This window comes from Panicum virgatum, chromosome 7N (genome assembly GCF_016808335.1).
Source record: "Panicum virgatum strain AP13 chromosome 7N, P.virgatum_v5, whole genome shotgun sequence".
NCBI classification, from domain to species: Eukaryota; Viridiplantae; Streptophyta; class Magnoliopsida; order Poales; family Poaceae; genus Panicum; species Panicum virgatum.
The window spans coordinates 32420981-32438489 of record NC_053151.1 but is presented as its reverse complement, the minus strand read 5'-3'; the positions used below and the strand labels follow the sequence as shown (position 1 = coordinate 32438489).

Genomic DNA, 17509 nt, shown 5'->3' with positions numbered 1-17509 from the left:
CTCTGAACTTGGATGATCTTAGCAAGTTCCTCAAATTCAGAACTTGAGAGGTCAGAGAGCATCAATTGATTCATCCGTTGGCACCCTTGATCGTGAAGCTGCCCTGATGCTGTATTGCGGTCCAACAAAAACACCTTTGGTAGCCGAATTAATACTGCCAGCATGCAGTACAGTACTATACTAAGCACTAATATACCCTTACCAAATTAGCACGGGGGTACCACCGCGGTGCAAAGATTCGGCGTTACCGGAAGCTTTTAGCTCCCACCCTACCCTAGTGCGGCTGGCTTGTCACTCACGCGACTTTGGAGCTCGGCCCCGCCGCCGTCTAGTCCCGCGCCGTGCCCGGCCGGACAGGTGACCACCTCCATGACCGGGGTGGTGCCGTTGCATCAGCCGTCGCTCGATCGGCGCGAGCGGACTCGGCTGGGGCGAGGCCAAGTGCAGCGCACGGCGGGCAAGGCCACCACTGGCCGGGCGACACAAGTGACCGGCCGGGCCGCCGGGCCGGGGATAGGCCAAGTGCAGCGTACGGCGGGAGCGCACGGCCGGCGCCAGTGGCCTGGCGACACGAGCAACGGCGCGGCGTGGCCGCGACGCGTCGGAGAGGGACAGCCGGACAGGAACACATCATGGCTTCCCGTACGCTTTGGTTGACCCGAGCGCGAGCTGTGATCCCGGGGCCGGCCGGGGGAGGCCGGGGGATTTCAGCGAGGGCCATGATGGCGCGGTGGCCGGCCGGCCGGCCGTCCACCCGATCGGCCGGAGTGGGACGGGACGATGAGCCATCAGGCGGAGCAGCGGCGGCCGGCGGTACGTGCTAGTCCGGTGGTTTTTTGTCACCTGTGCGGCTGTGCCCCGCGCGCGCGAGCGCTAGCTTTTGGGAGCCGCGGCATGTGAGCGGCCGGCGCCGTAAGTGCGTGCATGGATGCGCCCGCTCCACCGGCCGTGTCACGCTCTGCCAGTCGCGCTCTCACCCAACGGCCGCAGCAGCCGCGCGGAGTAATAATAAAGAGAAAAAAGTGAGTTCGTGTATTTTCGCTGACATAGTAGTGTGGTAGTGTGCAGCACCCTGGTGAGGTGCTGGCCAACCCAAGCTCGGATTACGGGTCTCACAAAAAGGAGCCTCTTGGACGTGGCTATTACCAGAGTTATACCAGATGCAGGCACGTCCCGGGTAGCTGGCTTTCCAGGGTATTCCAGCATTTAATTTGTCCCTTGATGGTACAGATGTAGTAGACCAGACGTATCCCAACATATCTCTACCTACCATTCCGGGCTAATAAAACGGGAAAACGGGCTGTGGTTGTGCCACGCAGTGTTCAAAATTTTGGCGAAATTTTGACGAAATTACGCGAAATTCGGTGATTTCGCCCCCTCCAAAATTTGAAAATTTCAGAAATAATAATTTAAATATATTTAAAAGTATTTTTAAAAATAGTCTAAAAATGAATTTCGGCCGAAATTTTGCGAAATTCGGTGATTTCGGCCATGTCCGAAATTTTTTGACAAACGAAATTCAAAACCCTGGTGCCACGATAGAAGGCCTTTTAAAATCATACGATCGGGATCAGGCGTCTGGTATTTCATCCGTACAAACAGCATTTCAACGGTAGTCCAGAAGATTCTCCGTTTTTACCGTGCCCAGTAACACAGCTCGGTCCCTTCACCCAATGGCACACTAATTCTGGTGGTTCAATGCAATTATGGTGCTCGTAGATCAGTACATTTGTTTTTTTTACAAATTTAAAACCACAGAATATTTACAAATAAGCGGCAAAACCAAAGGTAGACAATGACTTCAGCGCGGCAATGCCGCATGTTGTTTCTAGTATTTTTCTATTCATGGTTCTTCGGTATGTCTAACCCTTAGTTTTCGCGATTAATAAAATCACCATGGGCACCTCAGTGACAACGAGTATATCACTTACCACTGAACCTACCATTGAAAGAATAGATATAAAACAAATTTTAAAACAAATATATTTTTGCATTCATTTAATTATTTCCACCCTAATCAACAATTCTCAATAATAACATCAGTCAAATCCTGAAACAAATTCTGAGTTGAGGATTCGAACGCGATGATCAGATTCTAGCATATAAGAAACTTTATCGATCGAGTTACCCTCAATTCACGGCTCGTCATGCCATTCTTTCCTGCATCTTGGTCCGTTTCCATTGTCACATCCACAACCATGTTCCGCGCTGATAGATGTTAGCACCGGGCTGTGGCAGTGGTAGCAATGACAAATGTAGGATATAAGATGGGCAAAACCTTTGGAAACACTCTCATTGCGCTGGACTGGTGGAGTGACGCAAACAGGAGTTGAAAAGCAGGCTGCAAAGACCCAAGCACGGCAACACCCCGCGCACACCACCCATGTCGCGGTCGCGCTCGCCTAACCCAAAACGTAGCGTGCTTGATGGGAGCCGGCGAGCCGCGCGGACGCAAGACTTGCAGAGGTACTCTCTCCGTTCTTTTTTATATGACACCGTTGATTTTTTTTAAATTTTAACTAATATTATTTAATTAATCAATTAGTTAAATGAAGTGATATTAGTACTTTTACGTCTATTATCTAAGAGTCTCTTGAATCTAACTTGAAAATTTGACTATTTGTATAAATATTTATAGAAAAGACGAATAATCAAACGAAAAAAAATCAATAATTTTATATATATATATATATATATTTAAAAACGGAGGGAGTAGTAGCAGAACGCGACGGCCATATCCGCAGTGGAGCCCGGCGGGTAGGCTGCACGGCCGCGTCGATCGAGCACTCCACTACCGCCCTCTACACTCTAGCTAGCTAGCTCCAGTTTCTGTCCCGGTCACTGGAAAATGCGTACAGGATATGGGCCGGAAGGATCAATGATCCTGTTGGGATCTATGAGCTATCTTTTTAGCCCCTCTCCAAATAGACCAAATAGCTTTAGAGAAACTAAATAGAAAAGTTATTTCTGAGCTATTTGCAAATAACTCACCCGAAAAACTATCCCTCAAAGGGTACTATTTAAGCCTATTTCGGAAGGAACCCACTGATTGTCTTTATCTCTCTTGAAAAAGTGGCAGCCAAATGGTTGAAAATGTACTAAAGGAGCAAAAAAAAACCCTTGGATCCAAACACTTTAAGAACTATTTCATTGAAGGGTTATTTTCTTGAGCTAACTCTTGGCTATTTCTCCGAACAGAACCCAATATATCCCTGAACCCAGAGCTGTGTTTTTCGGGTTGTTTTATCAACAGACTGCCTTTATTTATTCGCGACGTTTGTTTGACGTGCGGAAAACGTATAGTGACAGTCTAACAAGCAACAACTTATATAGCATAGTTAAGAAGAAAAGGCTGGTACTACTTTCCTCCTTATTTGGTTGCTCCAGGTATATCGTCTTGAGTCCGTTACATATAGTCCAAACTTTCCAGCACAAAATGGGGAAGGGCAGTTACTCAGGCCTTGTTTAGTTGCGTAAACTTTAGGGTGTAAAGTACTGTAGCACTTTTTGTTTGTATTCGGTAATTATTATCTGATTATGGGTTAATTAGACTTAAAAGATTCGTCTCGCAAATTACAGACAAACTGTGTAATTAGTTATTTTATTTAGTTACATTTAATACTTCATGCATGCGTTCAAAGATTCGATGTGATGGAGAATCTTGTAAAGTTTTGGAATTTTGAAGGCAACTAAACAAGGGCTCAGTTGCTCCCCTGGTCCTCTGTTTCTAGAATATACAAACATAAATGTCCAGAGGGCATATGGTAAATGAATTGATCAGCTTGTCGTCCACGTCATAAATATCTAAAAATGGAGGACCACAACAAGCAAAAGAGTTGGTTTTACCGTTGCCTAAAGAAAAAGAGATATTTAGAGATAAATGCTCCCCAAAAAAAGTACACTACCCCTGTCCACGGATAAGTGATGTTTGGGTTATCTTAAGCCAATCTTTTCAAACTTTCTTTAGAGAGTAGAGACACTTCCCCAACTTCGATTTTGTTTTACGTTTTGATTTGAGATATCTGAAAATGATTTGAGTAAACTTTTTTGAAATATAATTTCATAAAGCATGTTAATATCTTGCACCCATACGGTGCCTAGTGCCTTGATCAATCATGCCATCCATCCGGGACACCCTTTCACTAATTTGCAGGGTTAGTACAGCCACCTTATGTGACAAATTCCTGTCACGTTAATATTCCTCGGATGCCCCCGTGGTGGACTGGTGGGGGTGTGGGCCGAAGAGAAAGGGCATTTCTGAGACCAAGTGAAAGCAGCCGGGGGCATTATAAAAGAAGCAGCTCATGGACGCTACCGTTTGGCAGCAGCACAGCACAGAGCACACACCGCAGCCGCTCGCAGGGGGATCGCATCAACCTCGGGCGGCGCTCTGCTGCCAGTTCGCTCTCGGCTCTCGTGCAGCCTGCCTTGCCTTACCTGGGTCGAGTACCAGCCGGCGGGGTGCGGGAGCAGCGGCCGCGAAATGCCCGGCGGCGCCTTCCTCCTCAACAGCGGCGGCATGGCGGCGGACCACGGCGGCGGGCTCACCGTCCCCGTCGTGGTGACCTGCCTCATGGCGGCCTCCGGCGGCCTCATCTTCGGCTACGACATTGGCATCTCAGGTGCGCCGCCACCCCCGTCCCCCCCTCCCCTCCCCTTCTCTAGCTTACGCATCTGCCATCTCGCTCGCGTGATTGCACGGACGCGAAAACCGATTCGGATTCGACCGGCTCGTCTTCGCCTCCCTCACCGCGTCATCGTTCCTCGTTCGTCTCCCATGCCATGTTGATAGAGCCGATCGACCGGGGTCTTGCTTGGGGAACTGGATTTCCAGCAGCCGCCGGCCGGGGTCTCTTTTGTTTCTTCCTCGTCGGTAGCTTCTTCAAGATGCGGCGGCTGCTCATGCCTCCAAGACGACAAAGCTGCTCCCACGCTGGAGGTCCCACCCCCAGCAATCACCTCCGAATCGGGCGATTAATTCTAATCCGCGCGTGGTAGGTACGCGCGTCTGCCGTGCCGTCCATCAACCTGAAACCAAAAGCAAACAATTCTCAAAACCGCAGAGCCGGATCCGAGATTCCGAGCCTGGATGTTTCAAAAAGATCCCGAGCCCGGAGCGAGGGGAGGACGACGACGAGAGCGTGGTGAGTTCCCGATCAGTTGCTGTCCTTTCCGGGCTGATTTTTTTCTTCACCGCACAGTTCCTCCAAAAGCTACGGAACAGTGCAGGTGCAGTAGGGGTCGGGGCGGGGCATCGCCGCTGAAAGACATATTCCGACACCAAATCGGGCCCCGCCGTACATCTTCGTGGCCCGGCGCATCAAACCCGAACGGAGAGGGGGGGCCCCGTTTCGCGCTCGGGATCCTGCGGGTTCCCTGCACCGCGCCGTGGTCCATCGATCCGGTCGAGCGGATGCGAACCCTGTTCGGCTGGGCCAACCAGCCGGCTGGAGCTGGCTGTTCCGTACTGTAGCAACAGTATTTTGTGAGGGGGGAGCGCCCAGCTGAAGCTGGCTGATTGGCCCAGCCGTGCGGCACTGTGCGCGGCAGCGTACGGCGGCCGGACTCGTGCCGCGGCCACGAACGTTCGCGCACGCGCACCGCCGCCGGGTCAGCTAGCTGCTCGGCCTTTGCTTGCGCTAGGCCTGCCTTGCCGCTCGTACACCACACACGTCAACAGGTTTGGACCCGTACGTTATCCGCCGCGCGGTTGGACGTCACGCTCGGCGGCGTCTGGGTTCTCGGGAGGTCGATCCACGCCGCGGCGCCGATCCGACTGCGACCACTGTTCCACTGCTCCTCCCTGTGGTTCACGGGCAGCTCTTGCTCGCCGGAACGGAAAAGAAACGGAGATCGCGGCTCTGTTGGCAAAAGCGCATCTCGACCTGTGCGTAGCATAAGTAGGCTACTCGATGACAATCTCGCGACTTGCAGGCTTTTTTTTTTGTGCAGTAGGCGTCTGTCGTTTCCTACTGATGCGTGAGTGTGAGTGTGTGACAAGATCGGCATTTCTTTTAATGGGGACGGATCGCGATGTTTAGGCTGTTTCCACCCCCTAAACCCCGTAAACATAAAAAAAAACATCACATCGAATATTTCGACACATACATGGAGTACTAAATAAAGTCTATTTACAAAACTTTTTGCATGAATGGGTTGTAAATCGCGAGACGAATCTAATGAGTCTACTTAATCCATGATTTACAACAGTGGTGCTACAGTAACCATCTGCTAATTATTAATTAATTATGGATTAATTAGCATCATTAGATTCGTCTCGCGATTTACAACCCGTCTGTGCAAAAAGTTTTGTAAATAGATTTCATTTAGTACTTCAAATTAGGAAGATTTTATTGCAAATTTTTTTTGCAAAACATCTAAACACGGCCTGATAACTTTGATACGATGAGATAATTGAGTACGATTGGTAAAAGCAATTTACATCCGAATAGAATATTAGTACTACTACCTTTTCGAATAGGGATATTTTAGCGCTGGTTCTAAGGGCAAATAAAGGCGATGCTAAAAATCTTTCAACTAAAATTGGGCAGAGACAACTCGACACCGCATCCGTCCAATCCGCATCCTTGGCTCAACTTCCTCCTCTGTCCTTTGTCTTGTCTTGCTCCTATGCTTGGCGTTTCTCTCGTCGCCACACCCCTCTCTCCTCCCTCTCCGAAGCAGACAGGAGCATGGACCATGGTAGCCCAAGGTCAAGGAGGTAAAAATAAGAAAATTGAAATCACGAATCACGTGACTGCTTTTGGTGATTAATGCCCTACGCGCCATTGGAGGGTTTATCATGAGAAAAATGGAACTAGAAACGGTACTGACTAATGCTGGATGTGATCGTGTGCTTCTTTGGCCACTGATGATTTCACTAGCTCCAACCAAATCAACTTGCTCATGTGTTCTCACATCACCAATAACATCAGGAGGTGTGTCGGAGATGGAGTCTTTCCTGGAGAAGTTCTTCCCGGGGCTGCTCAAGACGGCGGCGCACGCCAACAAGGACGTGTACTGCATCTACAACAACCAGGCGCTCACGGCCTTCACCTCGTCGCTCTACGCGTTCGGCATGGTGGGGACGCTGCTGGCGAGCCGCGTCACCCGCCGGCTCGGCCGCCAGGCCATCATGCTCATCGGCGGCACCCTGTTCCTGGCCGGCGCCCTCGTCAACGCCGCCGCGGCGAACATCGCCATGCTCATCGTCGGGAGGATGCTGCTCGGCCTGGGGCTCGGGTTCTCCGGCCAGGCCACGCCGGTGTACCTCGCCGAGGTGGCGCCCCCGCGCTGGCGCGGCGGGTTCATCTCGGCCTTCCCACTGTTCATCAGCGTCGGGTACCTCGTCGCCAACCTGATCAACTACGGCACGTCGCGGATCCCGGGCTGGGGCTGGCGCCTGTCGCTCGGCCTCGCGGCCGTCCCGGCCGCCGTCATGGTGGCGGGCGCCGCGTTCATCCCGGACACCCCCAGCAGCCTCGTCCTGCGCGGGAAGCACGACGACGCCCGCGCCGCCCTGCAGCGGGTGCGCGGCAAGGGCGTGGACATCGGCGCCGAGTTCGCCGACATACTCGCCGCCGCGGAGCACGCCCGGCGGAACGAGGAGGGCGCGTTCCGGCGGATCCTGCGGCGGGAGTACCGGCCGTACCTGGTGATGGCCGTGGCGTTCCCGGTGTTCCTGAACCTCACCGGGGTGGCCGTGACCGCCTTCTTCTCGCCGATCCTGTTCCGCACCGTCGGGTTCGAGAGCGACGCCGCGCTGATGGGCGCCGTCATCCTGGGCGTCATGAACATCGGCGGCATCCTCGCGTCGGGCTTCGCCATGGACCGCTACGGCCGGAAGCTGCTCTTCGTGATCGGCGGCGCGCTCATGTTCACGTGCCAGGCAAATGCAAATTTTATTTACACGTCTCATTATTCCTTGATCGTTCTTCCTCGTACGAACACACTTGAATCATAACCCTGACAAAAAACTAAAAAAAAATTGCTGCCTATTTTATCTCATTCCAGGTGACCATGGCGAGCATAATCGGCTCGCAGCTCGGCAACGGGAGCAAGATGCCCAAGGGGTACGCGGTGGCGGTGCTGATCGCGACGTTCGTCTTCTCGGCGAGCTTCAGCTGGTCGTGGGGCGCGCTGTACTGGACCATCCCCGGCGAGATCTACCCGGTGGAGGTGCGGGCGGCGGGGCAGGGCGCCGCCGTGGCGCTCAACCTGGGGCTCAACTTCCTGCAGGCGCAGTTCTTCCTGGCGATGCTGTGCTGCTTCAAGTACGGCGCCTTCCTCTTCTACGCGTCGTGGCTGGTGGTGATGACCGCCTTCGCCGTGGCGCTGGTGCCGGAGACCAAGGGCGTGCCGCTCGAGTCCATGGGCCACGTCTTCGCGCGCCACTGGTACTGGGGCAGGTTCGTCAAGGATCAGAATAATAAGTTTGGCGACGAGTCCACCTAATAGCTGCTGTAATAATTCAGAATCAGCGTGTGATTGGTGTATAGCGCCGGTAGATAATTTACAAGGTAATTACATATCCTGTGTGTGTCAGTGTGTGCATGCCTTGGTGATGACTGAATGATCTAAGAAGCTCATCCATGCAGTACATTTCGAGATTTGAAATATAATATGTACTTAGTGCATATAAGAGTCTTCTACAATGTAGCTTTTGTCTTGTCAGTAAATTGAATTGCTCGCAAGCTACCCTCCAATTCAGATACTTTAGATTGTCTTCTAACAATTTTTCTGGTTTTGACCAAATTTATAGAAAAAGCAACAGGCCTCATAATGTTAAAGTGAGAGACGCTTGAAGGTGATTCGGGGAGGTTTCTTGGTTTCACCCTTGGGTGCAGATCTTGCTGAATCTTTAATCTTGCAACCCCAAACGGGCCGATGGCACCATGGCAAACGCATCCATGCGGTCGAAGGTTTGCGACCCGTTAATGTCTTGTTCGGTTGCAAGGGTAGCAAAGGGGATTGGAGGAGATTGGACGAATTAAATCCCCAATAAGTCAACCCCCTTGTGGAGGGGATTAACCTCCAAGCCACTGTCAGAACTGTAGGAAAACCATCAACGCAAAGCACCTGGTGGCAGGTCATAATTGACAACGAGCAGCGATCAAATGCTACGGGAGTACTGTACACACAGACCTCAAGCAGTCAAGCTACGCTACAATATTAAGGAACTACATGTTGGCTGGAGCTGGACACAGCGACCACTTGGGAACATGATATGTTCTGTTATTCGAACGGTCGCATTCGTTTCTCTTTACAGGCAGTTCACCTGCGTCTCCAGCTTGGCGTCCCCGACGGCGAATCTCCTCCAGTACCAGTGCCGCGCCCAGACGGCGCGCATGGCCTCCAGCGGCACGCCCTTGGTCTCCGGAAGGAACGCGGCGACGAAGGCCGTCATCACCACGACCCAGCCGGCGTAGAACAGGAAGATGGCGTACCTCAGGGCGCAGAGCAGGGAGACGAACACCTGCGTCTGCGCGAAGGAGAGGCAGAGCGCGATGGACACCGTCAGGGCCTGCCCCGCCGACCGGATCTCCACGGGGTAGATCTCGCTGGGCACCACCCACTTGAGCGGGCCCCACGACACGCCGAAGCTGAGCGTGTACAGGCACATGAGCACCAGCACGGCCAGCGCGTAGCCGCGTGGCATGGTCACCGCGCCGTGCTTCCCGAGATGGCCCGCCAGGATCCAAGCCATCTCCAGCTTCGTTGATGGACGAGTGGAAGGGAGGCGATTAAGAACATCGATCTAAGCAGCAAACACTGTCAGCGTAGTGCCGTCGGTAAGATATCCGGAATACCTGGCAAATGATCATCGCTGCGCCGCCGGCAAGGAACAAGAACCTGCGGCCGGTGCGGTCCATGACGAAGGAGGACAGGAGTGACGAGGTCAAGTTCACGAGGCTGAGGATCACGGACCCGAGGATGGCCTTCTGGCTGCTGAACCCGACCGTGCGGAACAGCAGCGGCGAGAAGACGGCCATGACGATGACGCCGGTGAGGTCGAAGAAGGAGGGGATGGCCATCACCATCACCAGGTAGTGCCGGTACCCATCGCCGCGCAGCCTCTTGTACGCGCCCTCGTCGTTCCGGCGGGCCTCCTCGACGGCGCGGACGATGTCCTTGAACTCGGCCTCGGTGTCCGCGCCCGGACCGCGGAGGCGCTGCAGCGAGGCGCGCGCCCCATCGGTGTCGCCGCGCAGCACCAGGCTGCTGGGGGTGTCTGGGACGAGCAGGGCGCCCAGGACGACGATGGCCGCGGGGACGGCGGCGAGGCCGAGCGACACGCGCCAGCCCCACCCGATGATGCGGTTGGTGAAGTAGTTGGCGACGGTGGCGGCCAGTGAGCCCAGCACGAGGAAGATGTTGTACGCCGTGGTAAACGCGCCGCGACACCGCGCCGGCGACGTCTCGGCGAGGTACAAAGGAGCAGCCTGTATATAGCAGACAAAAAAAAAGAAGCCGTTACGTGCCAAAGCCAAGGTGCGGTGCGCTCTGTTTACATACTGGGCCATTGTAGTATGGGCTCTTTTTAGGTGCACCGACCTGTGTGGTGAACCCAACTCCGAAGCCGAGCAGCATCCGGCCGACGATGAGCATGGCGATGTTGGCGGCGCCGGCGTTGATCGCCGAGCCTACGAGGAACAGCACGCCGCCGGTTGGGAGAGAGATAGGGAGAGGGATAGAGAGAGATTGTGAGGAAGAAAACCCTAACCAAAGTATATATACTAGTCATCTACCGGCCGAGTTGGGTTGTGCTAAATTTGAGTGGGCTTGGTTTTTTAACTGAGGTGGAACTGGACCACCTCTGAAAATAGTAGTATTGACGTGGCGGCGGTCATCTTTATAATGACAGCCTCTGTTAATCAATTTTGTGAGGTGGTTTTTTTAACCGCCTTGGTTAATAAGAAATGACCGGCTCGGTTAATACTGGACGTTAACATAGGTGGTTATATTTTTGTGCCCCCCTCAAATCTGCTAAAAAAGTCTCTGTAAATGCATTTTTGTAGTAGTGACAAAATTTTAAATTACTATTTCTATCATTATTAATATATTAATTATATGATTATTTATATAAAAATACTACCTATGATATGTGTCATTATGTATTCATGTATGATGTAAGAGATAAGAATACCGATTCACAAACAAATGAAGGCATGATGCAAAATAAAATCTATTGCAACTAGATAATGATAAATATGCATTTTAATGTATGTGTTAGAATTTAATAGATGAAAGAGGGTGTGAGTTAGATAATTATAATTATCAGCTATAAGTCGTATTTTACATTACTTCTAATTAGCTCGGGCAGGAGCTTGGGTTGATAAGGTAGTAGTTACATAACTAGATTCAGATTTAGGGATTACTTTAACTTTTAATAATGACATGATTGGATAATTTATATGCAAATGTAGAGGATTATTTGCATTATTTTTAATGGCATAGGTGGGCAATTTACCCGAAGATTTTTTTTATAATGGCAGAGGTAAGTAATTTAGATACATGTTTAGGGCCTACTTTATTCTATTTTTATAATGACAGAGGTGGATAATTTATTAAATAAAATAATAGATCCAATAACTATTACAATTAGAGTTGTCAGATTGATGGCCGGTTGTTTATGATTTTAGTGATTTTGTTGCAGAAGTGTGATTCTTGTGCTAGCCGCTACGGAAGTGCGAGCTAGGGGAGGGGGGAGGGTGGAGTGGCCGCCGGTGAGGGATGGGAGGGGGCGGAGCGGCCGCCGTTGACCGGGGTGGTGTTTGAGGCGGTGGAGGTTAAAGTTTTGAATTTCCGGGGCTCCAATGGCCACCAACCCTAGGCCCGGCGGTGGAGGCAAGGCGTCGCCGCCGGCCAGGGCCGGACACTACTACAGAAAATGTTTCTGAGGCGGGCATAATTGATTAGCTGAGGTGGTTTTAGCAACCGCCTCGGACAAAAGGTCACAGTAAATGAGGTCTTTTTCGAGACGGTTGCTTGCCCGTCTCAGTTAATCAAATAAAAAAATAAAAAAAATAGAAAACCCGCGTCTTCGCCGCCGCTGCCGCCGGCAGATCCGCCCTGCCCGCCACCGCCACCGGCGGATCCGCCCCGCCCACCGTCGGATCCGCTGCGCCCGCTGCCGCCGCTATCCGCATCACCCCCCGTCGGATCCGCCGCCCTCATGGACTGGATCAATGCCATGGAAGGGAGCTCGCGGGCGCCGCCTACGATCCGCGCTTCTGCAGGAGCTTGCGGGCACCGCCGAAAATCCGCGCTAGGGAAATCCGCGCCTAGGAGGGAGCTCGCCGCCGCTATAGACCGCCGCTGCCGCTCCGCTCCGGCCCTGGCGGTGGGAAGGGAGCGGTTGGAGAGGGGCGCGAGTGAGAGGCAGAGGTGGAGAGGGAGAGGACGGGGCGGCGGTGAGGGAGAGAGAGAATGTTGACACTCCAAACCCTAAGGGAGATATATATACACCAAGGGGGAGTATTTTCCGAGGCCGTCATTTTAAAGGTGAATGCTTCGGTTAATTGATTTTGAGAGATGATTTTTATAACCGCCTCGGTTAATAACTGTCTCGGTTACTAAGAAACGAGACATTAACCGAGGCGGTTAAAATCATGCCCGCCTCTGAGGCTTTTTCGAAGCTCCTTGGTTAATTCAGTTTTGTAGTAGTGGGATAATGGGTGGGCGGTGGTCAGCAGTGAGGGTGAGGAGAAGGTCGAGAAGGGGAGGTCGAAGGTGGCGGTGGGTGGTCGGTGGGCGGCGTGGCGGTAAGAGCCGCCGGCCGGGGCGGAGGACGAGGAGTGGGTGGAGTGCCGGGTGAGGAAGAAGATCTTCTACGATTGCTTCGCCGAATCTCGCACAAAGCAATGAATAGGCCCCCCTCCCCATCACCCGGTATGGTCCGCTACTACATTTTGGGATTCATCGTTGAAGTCAATGCATCTGGCAGGATCACATGGGCCGATGGCATGATTCTTCATGTTTCTCACTTGTTTATTTCCTGATTATTCCCTGTTTCAACGACTTCCAATAAACTAGTTGTTTGTTGGTTGGTCCAACGAGGAGCATAACTAATGTATTTTCCCTCTAATCTTCAGTTTTGCTGCATCCGTATGAACGATGCATCATTAAACAGTGTGGACTATTAAACAGTGTAATCAAGAGAGACAGAGAAATTACGGTGCGATATGAGCTCTGCTGCAGCATGCAGACGTGGAGTACGCACCTGAGACGCCGGAGTCGTAGCCGAAGATGAGGCCGCAGGAGGCGGCCATTAGACAGGTCACCACCACGGAGAACGTCACGGTGCCGCCGTAGTCCCCCGCACCGCCGTCGTACCCTCCTCCGGCCATTGTATGAACTCGAGGCTCGCTGTGCGAGCTGGCAAGCTCTGTTTCAGAAGGCGCTGTAGGGAGAAGGCCACCAACAGCCGTGCTGTATATATACTATAGAGGCTACACAGCTCAGCCAGGTATTTTGCATTCCATGCTAAGAAAAGAAACAAGGCGTTGAAGATTGCAGCCGCTCTCTTAGTGGCGGGCCAGGGCCCGGCGATCCTGGGCCTGTGTCAGGGCTCCTCTACAAGTTACAGGATTGATTGATTGAATATGTGTATAAATGATGATTAGAAATACATCTTGCCATTTTTATTCTGTTATTACATGTTCTCAAATGCATGCTTAATTATTTTTCCTCCGAAATACTCCCTCTATTCTGAAATGTAAGATATTTTGATTTGTTCTAAGTCAAATTGTTCTAAGTTAGATCAAGTTTATAGAAAAGAGTGTTGATATTTTGAATACCAAATGAGAATAATTAGATCTATTATGACATATATTTTCATAATTTAATTTATTAACGTGTTAGATGATAATATTTTTCTCGGTAAACTTAGTTAAACTTAGACTATTTTGACTTAGAACAAACCAAAATATCTTACATTTCAAGACGGAGGGTTAGTATCAGAATACAAAACGCTGGCATAGATTCATTTTTTTTTGAAGGGTCTTAAAGAACTTTATGTCGACTTCACATTGTTGTCAGCGGACGTAAGCTTATTATTTTACCAACGAGTTAGCTTGCAAGCCAGACTACATACATTGCAGCACTACGCCTCTTCAATCAAATTATCTCCAGCCCATGAGAGCAAGTGGACCAGAACAAACATGTTATCTTCTTATTAATATATTGATATCTCTGCTAGATAGCTGGCCGGCATTTATAATAGACATGAGATGAATTGTGCATAAGTTGACCCCCGAGCTTGAACAATGTATGTCTTTCTTCAACCTGAGCCTAAATGAGACTTGCGTGCACTAGCCTGTCCAAAAGTCAGCAGCACCAGCGTCAAAAACTATTCAATACAAACTTCAAGTTCAAGCGGAGGTACTAGCACAACAAACTGTACCAATGAACCTATATAAGTATCTAATTATGCTAGTAATTGACCTATAACAAGCCATCATGTCCGTGTTCCTGGCCTAAAAATTACCATATTGATAGAATATGAAAAATACAGTACCACAACATGCTTGCTTCCCCCCAAAGAAAACCGACTCGTCTCCCCCGCGTTGCCCCTCTCGGGCAGCACAGGCAGAATCCTAGCCGCCGCCACCGCCACTAGAGCCGGGCGTCGGAAGTCCGAGCGGCGGTGAGAATTGTAGCAGTGAGGTAATCTCCTTCCTTCTTTCTGCTCTCGTCCCAACCCGATTGCTAGCTCTTGATGGAGGTGGATGTTCTGACGGTGCTTGCCGGCGATGATTCCGGTTCTCCAGGCTGGAGCTTGGGAGCGTCAATGCCATGGCGGCAGGCCGCTTCACACGGCGGCCACGCCGGACGCAACCCTTCACAGCACCAGTCAGCCGCCACCGCCACCCCCTCCGAGCTACCCCGCCGAGGCGGCTGCGAGACCGCTTGTTGACGGTCGTTAAGTGCAAAATATAACCGTCAAATATACTCATTAAAGAAAAAAAACCATATCTCTTACTCGCATATTTGTGTCACTAACCTAGCTCCATAGTTGTTTTCGAAGATTTATGTTTTCAGGAGCACAAGTCCGGAATAAGAAGAAAATACGAAGAATACACAGACGAAGTCGCAGAAGATCGCGTCCTGCGTAACACATGCAAAAGAGGCTCACAAACCAGAGCAAACCGACTAACCAGACCCCGGCACTGACGTACCAACATCAAAGCCCACCAGGCAATCACCCAGAGGAAGACGGTGGCCGGAGCCGCCAAAGTGGGGCCGGCCGAACCCATGGTTCGGCCGAACCTGGACAGACGCCTGTCCAGGTGCACTTTGGTGGGAAGATTGCTCTGATCTTCCAGAAGGCAGTTACGAACGTTTCCATGTTTAGCTTTGGCGGGAACCGACCTCAAGAGCTATATAAGGGGCCTCCCTCCACTCTCACAACACACACCACTTGGAAGCCTCTCTCTCACTCTCATTTGTGACTTGTACTCCTTAGGGTAGTGGAGCTAGGCTAGTTCTTTATTTCCTTAGTGAATCCAGTCATCCTCGGGGTCGGCGAGCAATCCTCAGACTCTGGTATGGCTTTGTATTCCGACTATCGTTATGCTATTCATAAAAAGTTTGTTCTTGGTTATCTTGCTATGTTCTTATCTTGCTTAGCCTTGATCTGTGCTTATTCAAGTTATACTAGTTGCTTGTTTAGACCAGATTATCTGGGTAAGAATATCGGTTCGTTGTGCTTTCGGGCTTGCCTTAGCATCTTACATGTCCATCCGAAGGGTGGGGGACCCGGGGTTGCTAAGGTAGTGACCTCATATGCGGGCATGGTGCCCGGGTATGCGGGATCCCTCGGATATAAGGTGTTCCACGGTTTGACTGGGGTAGACCGCAGGTGGTGACAGCCCTGTCAGTCCGCCGGAAAGCTGCTTCTCGCTTAGCGTACTCCCCGACGTTTGGGTATCGTGTAGGAGTTCACGCAAAGATGAAACGGGACTAGATGTCTCCAGTGCGGGTCATTCTCCCCGATGTCCCTAATTTCCCGGCACCTGCAGTTCTAAGCATGTGGCTAACATAACTTATCTGCTAACATGAATAGTATAATAGGATCTGTTGCCTATACTCCCGCTAACCTTAGGTGTGCTTGTTTATTCTTTATTCATGAGAGTTGGCTGTTCTTTGTGTGTCACATTACCCATGATTATCTTTATTTATCACCTACCCCTATATAATTAGCAGTCTGCACTTTATCTCATAATGTCATGGTTATGTAACTAGTAAACATCTTTACACAACCTCTCCATCCCTTGGAAAAATATAAATAACGATACCTAAATGCTTCCGGGTGAAATGCTACAACGATATATCTGTGCGCTTGCGGATCCTTCTGTAATCGTTAAGACATATCACACATCGTTCCATGGCGTCGCTGCTATGAACCTAACTCGTTCATGGCGACGGGGCTGTGGGACGACCAACCCGGCATTCCTTGGCGGCGTTGCTGGGAACTAACCCCTCCTAGTGGCGACGTTAAGGAATGCCAATACCGCTACACAGTGGAAAGTGGCAACACGCCTGCTGGCACCCCCCCTCTATGGGGGCGGGGGCGGGGAGGGGTGTGCACCGGCTCCGATTTCGTACATTGCTGGTGCGACGACAAGATGGGGGTGACAATGGCATCTAAGGTTTGCTGGTGGAGATTCAACATCAGAGGTGGACCGCCGGCAGGGGCTCGTGGTGAGCGTAGGCATACATAAGTGGTTCCACGGAGCGCAGGGAGGAGCCCGGCCTCACGCTAGCCGGCAATGGCGACGCTTCTTGTGTCGATTTTCTCATTAGAGGCTTTGCGATATGCTATTTGTAGGTTTTTGGTGTCGTCAGGTGCTACAGGAAACCGTTTAAGGGAATCCTTGTCCAGCATTATGCTGGCGTTGACATCGGTGATATCTCGTGGTGTCACTTCCTTGTTTAAGGCGATTTTGTCATCTCCTCACACTCATGCGTAAGGCAACAATTGGCGTGAAAAGATTTTGCAAGCACGGTCCGAACATTAAGTTTCTAAGTAGATGAGAGATATGATGGAGTGGTTCTGCATGAAGATAATGCAAGGTTGAAGCGGAAACCAAGAATATGATTGAAAATTAGTCTTCTAGTTTTTCCTTTGTTTTGTAGTTTTTTTTATTTTGTGAAATTTCTCTTTTGAGGTCTAGAGTTTAAAAAGTCTTGTAACATTTGGCCTTATGTATCGACAAGGATATAGAGGCCGGTTAAATCCCATATTAAAAAAACAACATACTTGGTGGCCTTGGTGAATAGCGGAAAATCTTACTGTACATTTTATCTTATCTTTCCCTAGCTGCGAGCCTGCGACGACCACGAGTACATGAGTTTGTCACAAATCACAAGTAGAGCAGATGACCTTTGCGGAAGCGAGCTACAACTATGATAATACACATTATTGCACACTAAGATGCTGGTAATAATTCGACTTTTCATTGCCTTAGCTGCAGTGACGAACTGACGACATGATTCTTTGTTTTTG

At 50.7% G+C, this 17509-nt stretch overlaps 2 protein-coding genes across 2 annotated transcripts; one reads left to right on the top strand and one right to left on the bottom strand.

The window, feature by feature from the left end:
* Positions 1-4284: 4284 nt before the first annotated feature.
* LOC120682235 (sugar transport protein MST1-like) lies at positions 4285-8693 on the top strand. Its single transcript, XM_039964058.1, has 3 exons — positions 4285-4622; positions 6936-7888; positions 8014-8693. Exons 1-3 carry the CDS (start codon positions 4484-4486, stop codon positions 8452-8454), a joined length of 1533 nt encoding a protein of 510 aa, XP_039819992.1. The 5' UTR covers positions 4285-4483; the 3' UTR covers positions 8455-8693.
* A 361-nt stretch (positions 8694-9054) lies between these two features.
* On the bottom strand, positions 9055-13349 carry LOC120681161 (sugar transport protein MST1-like). The gene is made up of 4 exons (XM_039962689.1): positions 13223-13349; positions 10555-10718; positions 9810-10442; positions 9055-9712 (listed from the first exon to the last, which is right to left on the bottom strand). The coding sequence occupies exons 1-4, from the start codon at positions 13347-13349 to the stop codon at positions 9263-9265; spliced, it is 1374 nt and encodes a 457-aa protein (XP_039818623.1). The 3' UTR covers positions 9055-9262.
* Between the last annotated feature and the right edge of the window lie 4160 nt (positions 13350-17509).